Source organism: Hemitrygon akajei, chromosome 20, assembly GCF_048418815.1.
Source record: "Hemitrygon akajei chromosome 20, sHemAka1.3, whole genome shotgun sequence".
NCBI lineage: Eukaryota > Metazoa > Chordata > Chondrichthyes > Myliobatiformes > Dasyatidae > Hemitrygon > Hemitrygon akajei.
In genome coordinates, this window is record NC_133143.1 from 41,532,705 (window position 1) to 41,551,570 (window position 18,866).

At 41.1% G+C, this 18,866-nt stretch overlaps 1 protein-coding gene across 4 annotated transcripts in view; it reads right to left on the reverse strand.

The window, feature by feature from the left end:
- LOC140713753 (sodium-dependent neutral amino acid transporter B(0)AT3-like) overlaps positions 1–18,866 on the reverse strand; it is a 46,700-nt gene that overhangs the window by 5,801 nt on the left and 22,033 nt on the right. For 3 of the 4 annotated variants that reach the window (XM_073024235.1, XM_073024234.1, XM_073024232.1), the window contains 5 exons: positions 16,938–17,048; positions 13,700–13,812; positions 10,676–10,804; positions 9,551–9,707; positions 22–226 (listed from right to left, as the gene is read on the reverse strand). In XM_073024235.1, coding sequence (XP_072880336.1) covers positions 22–226; positions 9,551–9,707; positions 10,676–10,804; positions 13,700–13,812; positions 16,938–17,048 — 715 coding nt within the window. The remainder of the gene's footprint in view (positions 1–21; positions 227–9,550; positions 9,708–10,675; positions 10,805–13,699; positions 13,813–16,937; positions 17,049–18,866) is intronic. The other variant, XM_073024233.1, reaches the window with a different exon arrangement.

An 18,866-nucleotide genomic window follows, 5' to 3' on the forward strand; every position in this document is an offset into this window, starting at 1 on the left:
ACGATGGTAGCGACCACGTACCTGTAATCATCTCTTTAGGGATGTACTTCGGAAACACGTTCAAATCCAACAAAGGAGTAAGAATGCTCTCTATACTGCCGAACATTGACGACAGACCCAGAGTGAAGATCATGATGAAGAACAATATGGCCCATACCTGCGGGACTGGCATTCGGACAATGGCTTCCGTAAACACAATAAATGCCAGTCCAGTGCCTGAGGCACCCTGAGCAGAAGAAAATTGAAAGGAAATATTAAACATCTACTCTTTAAAAAGGAAGACTATTAAAACTACATACGGACACAAGCACTAGTTCTTGCCTTTCCTCCACCGTGCATTACTTAAAGTTTAAAAGAAATAGCAGACAAAATATTTCATTGCTAGTAAATGGAAACTAAATCTTTCCTTAGATTTATGTTCCCTCTAAGTGAGCAGCGTTCTAGTGAATGCACAGTATCCTCAATAACTGTCATATGGTTGAGATCACAGACCTGAACAAAATTCAGATTTTGCCATTTTAATCAAAACCATATTATTGTCATTAATGTCAGAATGATAGGGTGCTAGGAAATGTTGATGAACAGAGGCACACTGAGGTTCAAATCTATTATTTCCCCCATAGTGGCATTAGAAAATTAGAAAATTAGTGGCATTAGGGCAATGGAGAAAGGAATATGACATTCCTGCCTTTCCGGATCAGGGTATAGTATATTAAAGTGTGGACTAAGAGATGTTGGAAATCTTGAGTAACACACACCGTATGCTAGAGGAACTCAGCAAGGCAGACAGAATCTATGGAGGGAAATGAGCAGTCAATCAGGATTATACACGTGTGGACGTTATGTTGCAATGTTATATAAAACACGGGTTAAGTCAAACCGAGAGTGTCACGCACAGTTCTGGTCATCTCACTGTGGGAAGGATGTGATTGTTCTTGAGAAAGTGCAGAGGAGATTCATCAGGATATTGCCTGGAAAGGAGGACTTTAGTTATGGAAGAAAAATTGGACAGCTGGATTTGTTTTCCTTGAAAGGAGGTAATGATATCAGGAGGTAACCTGATAGAAGTACCTATATAAATTTTAAGAGGCATGTATTTGTGTAGTTAGAGTCTTTTTTCCCTTGGTATAGGGATCAGAAACGTAAGAGAATATTGTTTAAGGTGAGAGGCAGGTGTTTGAAAGGAATTTTGGGAAAGCATCATGGGTGGTTGATAACTAGCTCACATTGTGAGAGGAGGTAGTGGTATCAGATGCAATTAGTATGTTTAAGAGATTATATAGATAGACATAAAGAGATGAGGCATAAAAGGATATAGAATTCTGGGATTATGTCAACAGGCAAAACAGTTAACATGGATGTGCTGGGCTGGAGGACTTTTCTTTGTGCTGTAAAACTACATCATTTTAAGCAAAATGCTTTATTTTATACTTGCATCAATGTCTATTGGACATTGTTTAATATCGTTCATCTTGTTCTTTCTCCCTAACGTTTTCTATGGGATCAAACATTTTCCCACCTCCTTCTCATCAAGAGGAAAGAGAACAATCGAGGAGTGGAGATGGAAAAGATAGCAGACAATTAAATTATTCAAGTCTCAGCTCAGATGTTTTAAATAATTTTCCATGCAAATTCTGCTGAAGACTTGAGTTGTGTTTTGACGACGTATTTCTCTGCCCAGAAGAAGGCAAACAAACCACTTCTGTAGAAAAAATTTGCCAAGAACAATCATGGTCAGAAGACCATGATCACTCACACCATATCAGATGGCACATAATGATGATGATGAAAAAGGATCTAGTGCTTTCCCGGCGTATTTTACGAATAAACTCTTCTTGAGCTTCCAGCCAGGTACAGGTATTGATTATAACCAACATTTCAATGACAAACTCTACTATTTTAAGATGAGAGAGCTTGTTATTAAACTGTTGGTTATAATCGATACCTGTAGCTGGCTGGAAGCCTGAGAAGAGTTTATTCATGATGATGGTGATTTGGTACTGGTCTTTTAATAGGACATGGATGATCAATCTGTCAGTCTTTCCCCTGATTATCGTTACATTTTGTAGTCCTGCAGGTCCTCTCTGAGTGGATGTCTCTCTTCCAAGGCTCTCCTACCCTCGAGGCAGGAAGTGTGCAGCAACCAAATCTCAGGCAGCAGATCCTGTAGCCCCACCCTGGCAGTTCTAATGGCCTTTTGAGAGCTGGCTACACTCAAAGGCCTTTGAAGTGTCTTTATTTTAAAAATGTCTTTGGATTACTGGAAATGTTTAAGTGGAATTAAAAAAAAAGACAAAAATAATTTAATTTCAAAATATTTCCAAATACTCATATAATTTAAACAGCACAATTGAGTAAAGCAGAGAAAAACTCAAAACACTCGCCTGCACTTATGAATGAAGTCATAAAAAATGTATCAGTCACCTCTGGCACTTCACACCTGACAACGTAGCTAAGGGTACTTTTACTTTGCCTTGGAGTAGTATATCACATATGCTGGTATTCAACCATTCAACTATTGGCTTATTAGTGAATTCTAGAAACATAGAAACACAGAAAACCTACAGCATAATACAGGCCCTTCGGCCCACAATGCTGTGCCGAACATGTACTTACTTTAGAAGTTACCTCGGGTTACCCATAGCCCTCTATTTTTCTAAGCTCCATGTACCTATCCAGGACCTATTGCAGCACCATCGCCGACAGCCCATTCCACAGACTCACCATTCTCTGTGTAAAAAAAGCTATCCCTGACATTTCCTCTGTACCTACTTCCAAGCACCATAATACTGTGTCCTCTCATGTTAACCATTTCAGTCCTGAGAAAAGGCCTCTGACTATCCACATGATCAATGCCTCTCATGATCTTATATATGTCTGTCGGGTCATCTCTCATCCTCCCTTGCTCCAAGGAGAAAAGGCCAAGTTCAATCAACCTATTCTCATAAGGCATGCTCGACAATCCAGGCAACATCCTTGTAAATCTCCTCTGCACCCTTTCTATAGTTTCTACATCCTTTCTGTAGTGAGGTGACCAGAACTGAGCACAGTATTCCAAGTGGGGTCTGACCAGGGTCCTATATAGCTGCAACATTACCTCTCGGCACTTGAACTCAATCCCATGGTTGATGAAGGCCAGTACACCGTATGCCTTCTTAACCACACAGCCAACCTGCGCAGTAGCTTTGAGTGTCCAATGGACCACAAGATCCCTCTGATCCTCCACACTGCCAAGAGTCTTAACATTAATACGATATTTGCCACATATTTTACCTACCAAAATGAACCACCTCACACTTATCTGTGTTGAACTCTATCTGCCACTTCTCAGCCCAGTTTTGCATCCTATCGATGTCCCGCTGTAACCTCTGACAACCCTCCACACTGTCCAACACACCCCCAACCTTTGTGTCATCAGCAAATTTACTAACCCATCCCTCCACTTCCTCATCCAGGTCATTTATAAAAATCACAAAGATTAGGGGTCCCAGAACAGATCCCTGAGGCACAACACTGGTCAGCAGCCTCCATGTAGAATATGACCTGTCTACAACCACTCTTTGCCTTATACGTGTAAGCCAGTTCTGGATCCACAAAGCAATGTCCCCTTGGATCCCATGCCTCCTTACTTTCTCAATAATCCTTGCATGGGGTACCTTATCAAATGCCTTGCTGAAATCTATATGCACTACATCTACTGCTCTACCTTCATCAATGTGTTTAGTCACATCCTCAAAAAACTCAGTCAGGCTCGTAAGGCATGACCTGCCTTTGACAAAGCCATGCTGACTTTCTCTAATCATATTATGCCTCTCCATATGTTCAAAAATCTTGCCTCTCAGGATCTTCTCCATCAACTTACCAATCACTGAAGTAAGACTCGCTGGTCTATAGTTTCCTGGACTATCTCTACTCCCTTTCTTGAATAAGGGAACAACATCCACAACCCTACAATCCTGCGGAACCTCTCCCATCTCCATTGATGATGCAAAGATCATCACCAGAGGCTCAGCAATCTCTTCCCTTGCTTCCCACAGTAGCCTGGGATATATCTCATCTGATTTCGGTGACTTATCCAACTTGATGCTTTCCAAAAGCTCAAGCACATCCTCTTTCTTAATATCTATACGCTCAAGCTTTTCAGTCTGCTGCAAGTCATCCCTACAATCGCCAAGGTCCTTTTCTGTAGTGAATACTGAAGCAAGGTATTCATTAAGTACCTCTGCTATCTCCTCTGTTTCCATACACACTTTTCCATTTCACACTTGATTGGTCCTACTCTCTCACATCTTATCCTCTTGCACTTCACATACTTGTAGAATGCCTTAGGGTTTTCCTTAATCCTGTTTGCGAAGGCTTTCTCATGGCCCCTTTTGGCTCTCCTAATTTCATTCTTAAATTCCTTCCTGTTAGCCATATAATTTTCTCGATCTCTATCATTACCTAGTTTTTTGAAACCTTTCAAAAAACCAAATAGTTTTTATTTTCTTCTTGACTAGATTTTCAACTGCCTTTGTACACCATTGTTCCTGTGCTCTACCATCCTTTCCCTGTCTCATTGGAATGTATCTGTGCAGAACTCTACACAAATATCCCCTGAACATTTGCCACATTTCTGCTGTACATTTCCCTGAGAACATTTGTTCCCAATTTATGCTTCCAAGTTCCTGCCTCATAGCTTCATATTTTCCCTTACTCCAACTAAATGCTTTCCTAACTTTTTTGTTCCTATCCCTCTCCAATGCTATTGTAAAGGAGATAGAATCGTGATCACTATCTCCAAAATGCTCTCCCACTGAGATTCCTGACACTTGACCAGGTTCATTTCCCAATACCAGATCAAGTACAGCCTCTCCTCTTGTAGGCTTATCTACATACTTGTCAGGAAACCTTTCTGAACCCACCTAACAAACTCCACCCTATCTAAACCCCTTGCTCTCGCTCAATATTGGGGAAATTAAAGTCCCCCACCACGGCAACCCTGTTATTACTGCACTGTTCCAGAATCTGTCTCCCTATCTGTTCCTCGATGTCCCTGTTACTATTGGGTGGTCTATAAAAAACACCCCTTCCTGTTTCTAACTTCCACCCACGAAGACTCAGTAGACAATCCCTCCATGGCTTCCTCCTTTTCTGCAGCTGTGATACTATCTCTGATCAGCAGTGCCCCACTCCCACCTTTTTTGCCTCCCTCCCTGTCCTTTCTGAAACATCTAAAGCCTGACACTCTAAGTAACCATTCCTGCCCCTGAGCCATCCAAGTCTCTGTAATGGCCACAACATCATGCCTCCAAGTACAGATCCACGCTCTAAGCTCATCTGCTTTGTTCATGATGCTTCTTGCATTAAATTCTGTTCTTCAATGCATACGCATAGAAGTCAGAAGCTTGCTTGCCCAAACACAGTGGTAGCCAAAGCTTCTTTGGAGAGCACCTGTCTAAAACGTAGGATGTTCTAGCTTATTGTGTTTTATATCTGCACTTTTGCAAATTCGGGTGAATTTTAAAGGGCCACTGCAGACAGATGAGACGATTACTATACATTTGATGAATTAGAATGGGAAAAATAATAGTTTGATAAGGACCAGTGCATATGTGACATCCCCAAAAAAAGATGAGTGGAATTATTAACCCTCAATGACAGATTTATTGATCAAGTACTAGAATTGATACAAAAATAGGTGGAAGGGTATGTTTCGGTGAGGACATTGTGATTCTGAAGTGGGATATAGATGGTATGAGTGACGGCACAACCTGGCAAAGGGAGGTTAGTGTGAGAAAGTGCAAGCTCATGCACTGCAGTCAGAAGAATCAAAAGGTGGATTATTATCTTGATGGAAGAGATGAGGGAAGTCCAGAGGTGTCTAGGTCAGGAGGCACAAGAAGTTAACAGGCAGGTTGAGAATGGGGAGGTTTTTATTGCAGCTGTAGAGGTGTGTTGGTGAAGCCATACCTGGAGCACATCACACCACTTTAGTCCCTTCATCAAAAACGAAAGGATATAAAAGATTTGGAGGCAGTCCAAAGGAGTCTTACCAGGCTACTTCCTAAGAGGAGAAGCTTGTCCTATCAAGAGAGGCAAGGAGGTTTGAGTATGTATTCCATGGGGTTTAGAAGAATGCATGGTAACCTTTTTCAAACATACTAGATCCTCAGGGGCTTTGACAGAGCAGATATTGAAATATTGTCATTAGTAGAAGAGACATGAATAAGGGGACAGAGTACAAAATAAAGGTCTAGTTATTTAAAACTTAGGTGTGTATAAGTTTCTCTCAGAGGTTAGTGAACCTCTGGAATTTTTTTTGCCTCCAAGGGTGGTAGAGGCTAAGTCATCAAATATATCTAAGGTGGAGATAGATAAATATTTGAAAGACAGGAACTGAGGGTTGTGAGGAACTGGCACCAATAGAAACTGAGGTCAGTATAGGCCGGCTGTAGCAAATTGTGAACTTTATTGAATGGTGGGGCAGGTTTGAAAGGATTGGTGGCCACTTCCCTCTTCTCCTCCCCTGTCTATCTCCCCCCCTCCCTCAGTGCCCCTTCTTTTCACCTTTCCCTTACAATCCATTCCCCTCCCCTATCAGATTCCTTCTTCTCCAGCCCTTTGCCTTATCACCTCCCAGCTTCTTTCTTCATTCCTCCCCCACCCACCTGGCTTTGCCTTCTAGTTTTGTACTCCTCTTCCCTCCACCTTCTTGTTCTGGCATCTTCCCCTTCATTTCCAGTCTTGTTGAAGGGTTTTGGACTGAAATGTCAACTGTTTATTCATTTCCATAGATGCTGCCTGCCCTGCTGAGTTCCTCCAGGATTTTTTGTGTGTTGTTCCAGAAAAAGTTGAAATTGACTGGTATTTCAGCTTTCATATTAGGTAGAAGTTAAGGTTGGCTCAGTGTAGCGATCTAAAGGAGAAGGTCAGGTTCAAATTTCATTCCATAGTTGAGAACATAAAATTGAAATTAAAAATTCAGTGCAGTGTTGAGGAGATAATTTAAATGAGTTGAACTGCTCTCATGAAAGATCACATGACATTATTTAAAACTCGCAATGCAAGCTCGATTTGTGGCCTTAGTAATATGACCTTAACCCATTTCATTAAAATACTTTGTTCTCTTGTCACATTATTGACTACCTCGACTTCCAAATGCTTCTTCCGCAAAGACCCATTGATCCATTGAATTACTCAAAGCTGAATGGAAGAAATTCTGGCCTGCATCAGGTTATATCAGTGATCAACATGAACATTTTACAAGGATTCAAGAAAATGGGAGGACAGGTGAGGAGAAGAGGGAAGAGGTCAAAGTGGGGAAATGAAGAAGAGGGAAGGGGGAGGGGAATAAATCTCCGTAAACTGTAGAAATCAATGTTCATCCCATCAGGTTGGAGACTACCTAGACCGAATATGAGATGTTACTCCTCCAACCTGAGAGTGGCTTCATCATGACAGAGGAGGAGCAAAGTGTCAGAATGGAGATATGAATTGACTCTCTACACAGGAACCCCTCAGGGTTGTGTTCTAAATCCCCTCCTTTACTCCCTGTACACCCATGACTGTATCACCACCCACTGCTCTAACCTGGTGATTAAATTAGCCAACAACACTACATTGATTGGCCTAATCTCAAACAATAATGAGGTGGCCTACAAGGAAGAAGTCATCTCTCTGACACGGTGGTGTCAAGAAAACAACCTCCCCCTCAATGTCGCAAAAAACAAAGGAGCTGGTTGTGAACTACAGGAGGAATGGAGATGAGCTAATCCCTATTGACATCAATAGATCTGGGGTCGAGAGGGTAAACTGCTTTAAGTTCCTTGACATCCACATCACTGAGGACCTCACGTGGTCTGTACACACCAGCTGTGTGGTGAAAAAGGCACAACTGTGCCTCTTTCACCTTAGACGGTTAAAGTTCGGCGTGGGCCCCCAAATCCTAAGATCTTTTTACAGTAGCACAATTGATTGCATCCTGACTGGCTGTATCACTGCCTGGTATGGGAACTGTACTTCCCTCAATCACAGGACTCTGCAGAGAGTGGTGCGGACAGCCCAGTGCATCTGTAGTTGTGAACTTCCCATGATTCAGAACATTTACAAAGACAGGTGTGTAAAAAGGTCCCGGAAGATCATTGGGGACACAAGTCACCCCAACCATAATCCATTCCAGCTGCTACCATCCAGGAAATGGTATTGCAGCATAAAAGCCAGGACCAACAGGCTCCGAGACAGCTTCTTCCACCAGGCCAGCAGACTGATGAACTCATGCTGATTTGAGTAAATTTCTATGTTACATTGATTGTTCTATTTATTATAAATTATTATAAAATACTATGATTGCACATTGCACATTTAGACGGAGACGTAATGTAAAGATTTTTACTCCCCAAGTATGGGAAGGAGGTAAGAAATAAAGTCAATTCAATTCAATTAAATTCAAATGGTTGGCCACTGGGAAATTCCACGTTTTGGTCATGGAGCTAAACAAAGCGGGTCTCAGCAGTGTAGAGGAGGCCACAGGTGAAATGTTGCCTCACTTGAAAGACTGGTTGGGGCCCTGAATGGAGGTAAGGGAAGAGGTGAATGGGCAACAGCAGCATTTCTTGCACCAACAGGGAAAAGTACCAGGAGGGAGAATCATGGTGAAGATCAACTGGGCAAGGGAATCACGGAGGGAGTGATTCCTGCAGAAAGTAGAGAGCTGGGTTGGGTGGGGGGAAGCTGAAGGTGTATTTGGCGGTAGGATCCCATTGAAGATAAAATAACTTTTTCTCCGTAAATACCTCTTTATTCTGATAAGCTGATAACAAGCACTTTCTACGTATGAGTCAGGAATATTTTGTTAACCATCAGCACTTCTTGTTTTACTAAAATAGAATATGCAGAGTCAACATTGTTGAGATATAAGGCGAGGTAATAACATTGTAAATTAATTGGTCAATCAAGATAATCTGTACCATTTGACAATTGCTCACAGTTTATGACACTGTCGTAACATTTAGCTAGTTGTGTTGCTGTTTACTGTTCCTCAACCATTAATGTTCTATCATCCAGTCTGATTGTAAAAAATGTTTGCAGATGTTCACTGTTCTGTATGGTTCTGAATGCATAGACATCAGATGAACTACTGAAGTTGTTTGTGCGAGGGAAAGTGGTAAAACTGGGAAATAGATCACATTCCCTATTTATCAGGGCCTTTGTAGACAGGATACTGCGGGGTTTAGTTGGAATGGTTAAAACATTAATTGAAGAAAAATGCAATGAGTTATGATCTAGAATCACTAGGAAAAAGGAAACAAATTCAATTGTAACTTTAAAATGAGAATTCGATGTCTCAGCAGTGGGAACATATCACTGCTATTGGAGCAGGAACTTAGGTGATTTGAGCAGCTCTTTAATCATAGATAGATAGACGTGATCGTACAATTGAAAATCCAGGTTGAAATGCAACAGGAATATTACAATTCTTTGTGTCCTCCAGAGAAGGGGTCTCTGTTTCATAAAAGTCACCTAAAATAACCAAGCCTGTCAAAAATTGGCATTAAATTGAATTACGTACCTGATCAAGAAAGTTCTGAAGATCACAGTTCTTCAAATCAAGTAATGTGATTCTGTCATATTGGGTAGCATTCAGATAACTTATCCAACTACCATAATTTTCTTTTGTAATATTTCCATCCTGAATGTCAAATTCGTTTGATAAGAGTAATATATTCCTGTTGAGAGAAGTTAATACAAATACGAACAGAATGATTAAGGAGTTCCAGACTTGCTGAAAGGTTAGTTCACACATCCCATTTGTCTACAAACTTGCAAGGCCATGAAATGAAACTTGTCTAATGGTAATATCCTTTGCTTCTGTGGCTGGGATGTCAGAGAAAATGCTTTGTCATTGTGTATAGAATTTGTGGATGTTTCTCTGCCTCTTGGCTGCCTTGGTTCCCTGTCCACTATGCCCCTAAGTCCTCAGATTTACCCTATGCCACCACGCTACTTCCAACTTTATTTGTTCCATGGGACTCACCTCCCATTCTTCTGTTTGCTTCCTGACACACCTCAGCTCACCTCACAATAATTATCACTCTTTCCAATGAATCTAGAGACTTCTTCCAATACAGGGGTCTTTTTCCTTTCTCCTCAGAAACACACTCTATCCAGCCTCTTCCAACATTTAAAATCGGTCAACATGTCCTTCACGCCCAGCTTGATACCCACCTCTTCCTGCTAATACATCCTTGAATCTTTGGTTTGGTTTTGGGCTTGTAACAACTCCACACGAGCTGCCAGTGACTCTTTTCAATGCCAGACTTCATTCTATCCTTCGTAAGCGCTGTCCTTTTGCTGAATACAACTATGGCATTCCCTGTGTAATGGGGTATGGCAACTCCAGTACCCTCATATCATTGTGGGTAACCCCATCCATACACGGGTGAAATCAATCTTTCACCCAACATATAAATAGCCTCTTTCAAAATCTCTAAGGAAAGGTCAGACTCTAAATCAGTTCGACCTTAAAATGCCACGAAAAGCATTAGTGTGTAAATTATGCTATGGGTCCTCAGGGGTGCACAGCAAAGGTGTATTAGCCCTTTAATTGTAGACACCCAAGGTTTTGGAGTAGAACACTTTTGAACGAACTGGCGTAAATTTTAATAAACAGAGTAGTTTGTAGAACTCCACTTACTTGTTCAAGCAATCCCAATAAGACATAGTTGCCTTAAATCCCAGTACGGAGAAGATGGGGATGGAAGCAAAGATGGACGTAAAGCTGTTGATAACAGCTACTGTCACAGCATCCACCTCACAGTCATTCCTTCAAAGCAGAAGAAATTTTTGTTTAATATACATCAGACAGTTGATTTATACCAGATAGGGAAAACTAGAACTATTAGCTAGGATGGTTAAGCTAGTGAGTATTGAGTTTATTAATGTAACTCAATAATAGAAATGACTGTTTGAAGTTTTCTTTATTATGCTCTGAGCAAGAGCTGAAAACTAATTTAATCTATCTGATAGTTTCTGTTTATATCAATGATCCACTCCTCATGTTTCCAGTCAGAATGAATTGGGGTTTCTCATTAAATAATAAAAGCATAGTTACCTAACCATTCATTTATCTCAGTGCACCTGTCATATATTCTGTTCCATAGATAAATAAAAATCGAGTTCAGAACTACCAACATCTTGCATTGAAGGCCTTTATCTAATGTTGAGGATACTTTCCTTATCTTACCCAAATTGACCCTTATCTCTGAGTCAGATTTTTGAGTGTTCAAGTCTCATTTTAAATAAGGGCTTTTGTTAATGAACACATTTTCAGGATCTGGACTTTTCAAACAAAGCCAACATTAATCACCCGTCCTCAACCTGCCCTTGTAGAGGGGGTCATGAGCTGACCTCTTGACCCACTGCAGTCCTCCTAATGATGGGACACATCCACAGTGCTGTTGAGTGGGAAGATCCAGGATTTAAACCCAGAGAATGACTGGCTATAGATTTCCAAGTCAGGATGGTGCGTGACTTGCAGGGGAACCTCTCCATGGTGGTGATCCCATGAACTTTCCATCCTTGTCCTTCTTGGTAGTAGAGTTTGCAAATTTGGGAGATATTGTCAGAGGTAGCCAGTTGAGTTATTTTGGAAATACTACACAGTGCACTGATGATGGGGAATACATGTATTTAGAATGGTTAATATGGTGCCTGTCAGGCAGGCTGCTTTGTACTGAATGGTGTGGAGCTTTAAAGAGTTATTGGCACTGACTCATCCAGGAAAGTGGGAGATATCGCTGATTTGTGGTTTGGAGAAGATGGAAAGGCTTTGTGGTGCCTGGAGGGACAGTAAGTCATTCACTACAAAATACACAGCATCTTTTCTCGTGTTTTTACACTATGTGACTGGTCTAGTTGTATTTCTGCTTAATGGTGACCATCCTAGGATATTAATTGTGGGGGGTCAGCAATGGTGATGCCATTGAATATCTTTTGTTTAGAGCTGGTCAGTGTCCGGCATCTCTGTGGCGCAAACATTCCTCGCCACCCATAAGCTCATGTTGTCTAGTTCTTGCTTCATGTAGATCAGATGCTTCGTACTTCAGAGATTATCCATATTTCTGATCATAAAATGGCAAGAAGTTCATTGATGAAGTAGCTGAAGATAGTCGGGCCTACGACATTGCTCTGTGGACACCTTGCAATTGTCTTTTTGGACTGGGATGATTAAGCCCTAACTATCACAGCCACATCCAAGATCTTCAGTACAGTACTGCAGCAGGGTTGCTGTCTGGTCGCAAAACCTTTGTCATATCAAATGCTCTCAGCTGCTCCTTAAAGCAACTTGGAGTGATTTAGATTGGCTAGTCAGGGTTTTCAATGATGGTGGAAACCTCTTGAGGAAAGAAGATTACTTACTACTACTACATAGGGTCTTGGTGAAACCCCATTTAGATGCTGCCTGGCCTGCTGAATCCCTCCTGCATTTTGTGTGGGTTGCTTGGATTTCCAGCATCTAGGGATTTTCTCTTGTTTTAGAGTTTTGTGTGCAATTTTTCTTCTTCCTATCTTCCTATGTAGGGTGGGTAATGAATGTCTACTACACTGATTGGTGGGATGGATTGATGTATAAGGTTAGACTGGCTCAATTAATCACTAGAGTGTAGAACATATATGTCAAACTCAAGGCCCGCAGGCCAAATCTGGCCCGCGGTGGAATTATCTTTGCACGCGAGATAATATCTAATTACTATTAAAGCTGGCCCCAGTAATCAAAGCGCCTATGGCGTATGATATGGCTAATGCTGAGTTTATTCAGGTACCAGGTTTTCAGGGTTTTTAGTGTTTATTCGGCAGTCTTGCTCGGCAGTCTTCTTCATAAGAAACGGAATTTGTAAAGTGAAACACTTTGTAGTTATAGCAGAGACTGAGACACATGAGAGCAGGCTGAAAAAACGGAGGCAATGAAAGCTGCGTTCGCACGCGTCCGACTGATCCGGCCCGCATGAAGCTGCATTTTGCTCAATCTGGCCCATGACCTAAAATGAGTTTGACACCCCTGGTGTAGAAGAATAAGAGAGGATCTCATAGAAACCTATAAAATTCTAACAGGGCTATGTATATTAGATAAAGGGAGGGTAAACCTGATAGCTGGAGAATGCAGAACTGGGGGTGGGGGTGGGGGTCAGACAGAATGACACTTTGAAACAAGATCAGGAGAAATTTCTTTACTCAGTTTGTGGTGAACTTGTCAAATTCCCTGTCACTGAAGGTAGTGAGGCCAAGCAAATCTAGTCAAGAAGGAGGAAGATACATTTCTTAATGTTGAAGTGATCAGGGGATTTGAGGAGAAGTGGAAACAGGATTATCAAGTATATGGTCAGCCATTTTGAAAAGTGGAAAATGGCTGCCCCAACCCATTTTTCCATTGTGTCATAGATATCACCTATCACCTAAGGACATTAGTTATATGGATACTTAGCACATTTATATGTAATTAATTTATTCACATTTTTAATGGATGCTCTTTTGTATGCTTGGTTAGCAGCTCTGTTAATATAGCAAAAAGAATAATTTCATATGAATAGCGTATATCACATTGGAAATATGTTGACAATATAAATTTAATGTCTTGATAAACTCCTATTAAATTCCTCATTTCCTTCACTTGCTCCCTAGTTATAGTAGTGAAGGCCATTACAGAAAGTAATATTCTTACTTCAGTGGATTATAGCTGGAGAATGCAATTAGTCCTCCAAAACCCAAAGACAATGAGAAAAAGATTTGGGTCGCTGCATCTAGCCATACTCTTGGCTGGCTCAGAACAGTCAACTGAAATAAAATGAAATTAAATCAGAGAATACATGTACTTTCTAAATACAGTCACCAGTTATATTAGCTTTGATTTTAACTATGGTTTTCTTTGTAGGTAGCTGAGTGCCTTATGCTCGTAGAAACACATAGCTATACATAAAAATTGTCATACCAGAGAAATATGTGCTGTACAATGTCTATGTGAAATGTACTATCCCTCGTTATACAACTTCCATCGCTTTTCCTAAATCTAGAGAGCTAAGCCATAAGATGACAGAACCAAAATCCATCATCCTCAGGTACTAGTGAATGTCCAGTCTCAGAAGAGACAAAACCTTGAGTAGATCATATAACTTTTGCCTACTTGTTAAAGCAACAATATGGCTTAGATGTGGTACAGTAAAGGCTCACAGATTAATTTGTGGTGTGTTTTAACAGGAAATATTAAGCAGAGCAGGAAAAACTCATTGAAATATGAGTATGTGGGAGGAATCTAGCAGTGAATATATTTGAATGTGGCCCCAGGAATTCACATTGGCCTGTTAAAAAGGAGATGACATCTGCATCAACCTCCAATAAAACCACAACCTTTCCCTCAACAACTCCATTCAAGCTGTTCCTTTATGACTGTGCTGTTGCTTGCAAGCAGAAATTGATGGTTGCAGAACCCGATTAATAACACACAGTCCTCTGAATCTTGTGATTCCTTCATTGTCTGTGGGGACACTGAGGTCTCTCTTCTTGTGAAGAGGAACTGACATGAATTAAACCAAATCCTTGTCACAGTCTCAAAACAGTTTCAAGATTATCCTCTTTATTTTAGAATGCTTCATGCAGACCCTCACCTCACTACACTGCTCCTCCATCTCCATCCTGACTGAACTTCTCAGAGTTGAACTGCCAGTTCTACTTGATGTATGACTGGCTCATAGCAACACTTCCTCATGCAAGGTCTGTCTAATGTTGTTGCATAAAGTTTAGTCAATATTAATGGACTACTTTGACTCCAGAAGCAATTAGAATTTTCAATTCCACATCAATGCTTGTGCTTCTATGGTATTTATAGCTTGGAAGCAAATCATTTGGTCCGTGGAAGCAAATCATTTGGTTCTATGGTAAGTGGGTGCTGGTGTTTACTTGTCAATTTGGTCCGTGGAAGCAAATCATTTGGTTCTATGGTAAGTGGGTGCTGGTGTTTACTTGTCAATTTGAATTAACTTTTTCTTAATATCTCACTTCCCTTCTTTTTCAATGTGTCATTGTTATCTTCCTCTCTGATTTTTCTCTATATATTTATGTAACATTACTTCCTTGTGAATTTTTCCCCACTTGAAATTTAATATATTTTCCTTAATTCTACATGGACATCTGATAAAATTTTAAAATGGATTCCACTGATTTCGTATCAAACCTATGTGAAACTGAACAGAATTTAGTAGCAATTGACCCATTGCCACTGAACAATTAGTGCAGCAAAATAAATGGCATAATAGTACATCACCCTGTTAGCAAAAACACATTTGCGTCGCCAACATGTTGAGATTTTGCAACACTGTGCCTGCCCTCATGGTTGGTGTACTGTAGAGGAGTAGAGGCAAATTTTAAACTGGTAAATTGGTTAATTATCGTCATATGTACTGAGTTACAGTGAAAAACATGTTTTGCATGTTGGTCATACAGATCAATTCATTACCACAATACACTGAAGCAGCACAAGGTAAAATAATAACAAAATGTAGAATAAGGTAATATCATTACAGAGGAAGTGCAGTGTAGGTGGGCAGTAAGGTCGAGTCATAATGAGGTAGGTTTTGAGGTCAATAGTCCATCTTATTGAACAAGGGAAGTGTTCAATAACAGAAGGATAGAAATTATCTTTGAATTTGGTGATATGTGATTTTAGGTTTTTGTATCTTCTGCCCAATGGGAAGAAGGAGAGGACCATAAGACATAGGAATTAGAATTAGGCCATCTGGCCCATTGATTCTGCTCCACCATTCAATCAAGGGTGATCCTGTTTTCTTCTCCTCCTCAACCCCAGTTCCCGGCCTTTGCCCCATAACCTTTGACACCATATCCAATCAAGAACCTATCAATCTCTGAAAGAGAGAATGTCTAGGTACTGCTGGTGGACTCTTTGTTTATGTTGGCTGCTTTACTGGGGCAGGGAGAAGTGAAGACAGAGTCGAAGGAGGGGAGGCTGTTTTCTGTGATATGCTGAATTATGTCCAGAACACGCTGAAGTTCCTCAAGGCGATGGGCAGAGCAGTTGCTATACCAAGCTATGATGGATCCTGATACTTTCTGTGGAGCATTGATGTAAATTTGCCAATTTATTTATTTATTGAGAGACAGCACGGAAAAGGCCCTTCGAGCCGCGCTGCTCAGCAATCCCGGGTTTTAATCCCAGAAAATCTCTGTACAATTTTTACAATGACCAATTAACCTACCAACCTGTATGCCTTTGGACTGTGGGAGGAAACCCACGCGGTCACGGGGAGAGCGTGCAGACTCCTTACAGGCAGCGGCAGGAATTGAACTCAGGTCCCCTCTATTGTAAAGCATTGTGCTGACCACTAGGCTACCATGCCACCCCAGATGGACACAATTTTGCAACATTGTGCCTGCCCTCATGGCTAGTATACTATAGAGGAGTGGAAGCAAGTTGTCCTCAAATCTGTGGAATTGTCTAGGCAACGAAATTGCTATAAAAATTGCTAATAAAGAATTCAGAAATATTACTGACATTACCAGAGGGATACATTAGTAGGAACAGACTTACTTTAGTTGGTTTATTGCACTAGTACATAAAAAGGTCTAGGCTATTGATTCATAGATAAGTTGGGCATATAAAAATAGTATCAGCAATAATAAGGTTCACAGTTTGTAATTGTTGTAAAATTCCATTGTGTTGCAAAATGTCCTCAGGGCAGCAAATGTGCAATATGCAATTCTAAAGTGGTCCGATCTGACCCAGCAAGATTGTTGACTCTTAATTGCTGTCATAAATAGTGTCAGCTCAGGGATCCATTAGATCTAGGTAGTTCACACTGGCCTTGCAGGCAACATCTAAATCACATAGAAAAAAATATCAAGAAAAATCTTAGTGCATGTTATTGACATACAACTGTGTGCTTACTTACGTCTGGGGTAATTAGGTAGATTAAACCATTAGTGGCCCCGGGCAGTGTTAAACCTCGTACAAGGAGAATGAGTAGTATAAAATAAGGGAAAGTTGCAGTGAAGTAAATGGCCTGCAACAAAAAAAGGTCAGGTTTTTAACTAATTAATAATGTTCTCCCCCTGTTTGAAATATGAAATTGTTTAATTGTTGATCATTCTGTGGTCATGAAGTTATGGATGCACGAGATTTTGCAGATCAATGCACAAAATGCTGGAAGAACTCACTAGATCAGGCAGCATCTATGAAAATGTATAAACAGTCGACATTTTGGGCCGTGACCCTTTGGGACTGGAAGGGAAGAGGAAAAATTACAGAATAGGAAGGTGGGAGGAGGGGACGGAGTACGCTAGAAGCTGATAGGTGAATCCAGGTGGGTGGGGAAGGGGAGATGAAGTATGAAACTGGGTGATGATACTAGGAAAAGCTAAAAGGCTGGAGAAGTCGGAATCTGAAAGGAATGGAGAATGGACCATAGAGGAAAGGGAGAGAAGAGGGGCACCAGGAGGTTTAAGCAGTTGCAGAGAAAATGTAAGGGGGGACCAGAGTAGTGTATTGAAGAAGGGGGAAGGGGGAGGTGGAAAATTACTGTGTTGAAGATATCTATGTTCGTGCCATCAAGTTATGCCATGTGAATGGGAATAGGGACTGGATTTGAAATGGTTGGCCACTGGTTTTTTGTGGATGGAGCGATGATGCTCAGCAATGTGGTCCCCCAACCTCATACAACCCCAGCAGATTCACTGATGAACTGTTGCCTCACGTGGAATTACTGTTTGAATGGAGCTGAGGGAGGAGGTGAATGGGCAGGTGCAACATTTCCTCTGCTTGCAAGGTTATGCTCCATCTGCAAAACGCAGGATTTAATTCTAATCCCCATTCCCATTCTCACATGTTGGTCCATGGCCTCCTCTTCTTCCATGATGAAGCCACTCTCAGGTTGGAGGCGGAACACCTCATATTCTCTCCAGGTAGCCCCCAACCTGAGGGCATGAACAGTAATTCCTCCATCTTATGGTATTTTCCCCCTCCCCCACCCCACTTCTTCTATTCTCCACTCTGCCCCCTTACCTCTTCTATATTCATGCATCGAAATACAGAGTAACACACTTAAAATGCTGGAGGAACTCAGCAACTATGGAGAGGTAAAAAGAGTCAGTCTAATAAAGGGTCTTAGCTTGAAACATCGACCTCTTATTCCTCTCCTGTTCTGCTGAGGTCCTCCAGCATTTTCTTTGTAGGATTATGAAATTATAGATTGCATAATTATGGATTGATTAGAATGAGAACCAGTCAGTCAGCATCTATGGAGGGAACAGTGAACATTGTGCATGTTTGCTGGTCTTCTTCCTCCTTCCTTTCCAGTCTTGATTAAGGATCTTGACATAAAACATTGACTGATTGATCATCACCATAGATACTGACTGGCCCGTTGGCTTCCTCCAGCATTTTCAGCTTCTGCAGAACCTCTTGTGCTTATGAGAACCAGTCATCAGGAAATAAAACCTGAACACCATTTAACTTCCAACTGATAATTGGTGGTTAATGACCTCAATCATTGGGTGTGGGACATTTTTTGCCCTATTGAAACTACAAAAACATCAAAGTTCAAAGTAAACTTACTAGCAAGGTGTTGGCCATGGCTGATTTGAAATATTGAAGAAAATGCCAAACTCGAATGAGTCAAGGCTAGTGGGATGCAGACGCCCACTTTGTGACACCGTCCTTGCAGACTCCACCCATCTTGTAGAATCTGAACTGATAATTTAATCGAAGCATTTGAATGGGGACACAAGGAGCTTCAGGTAATGACCTGCTAAACCTGAGACCATTCTCAGACGAGTAGCAATTTATTGTGTAAAGTGCCAGACCTATTGGAGAAGCAATCTGT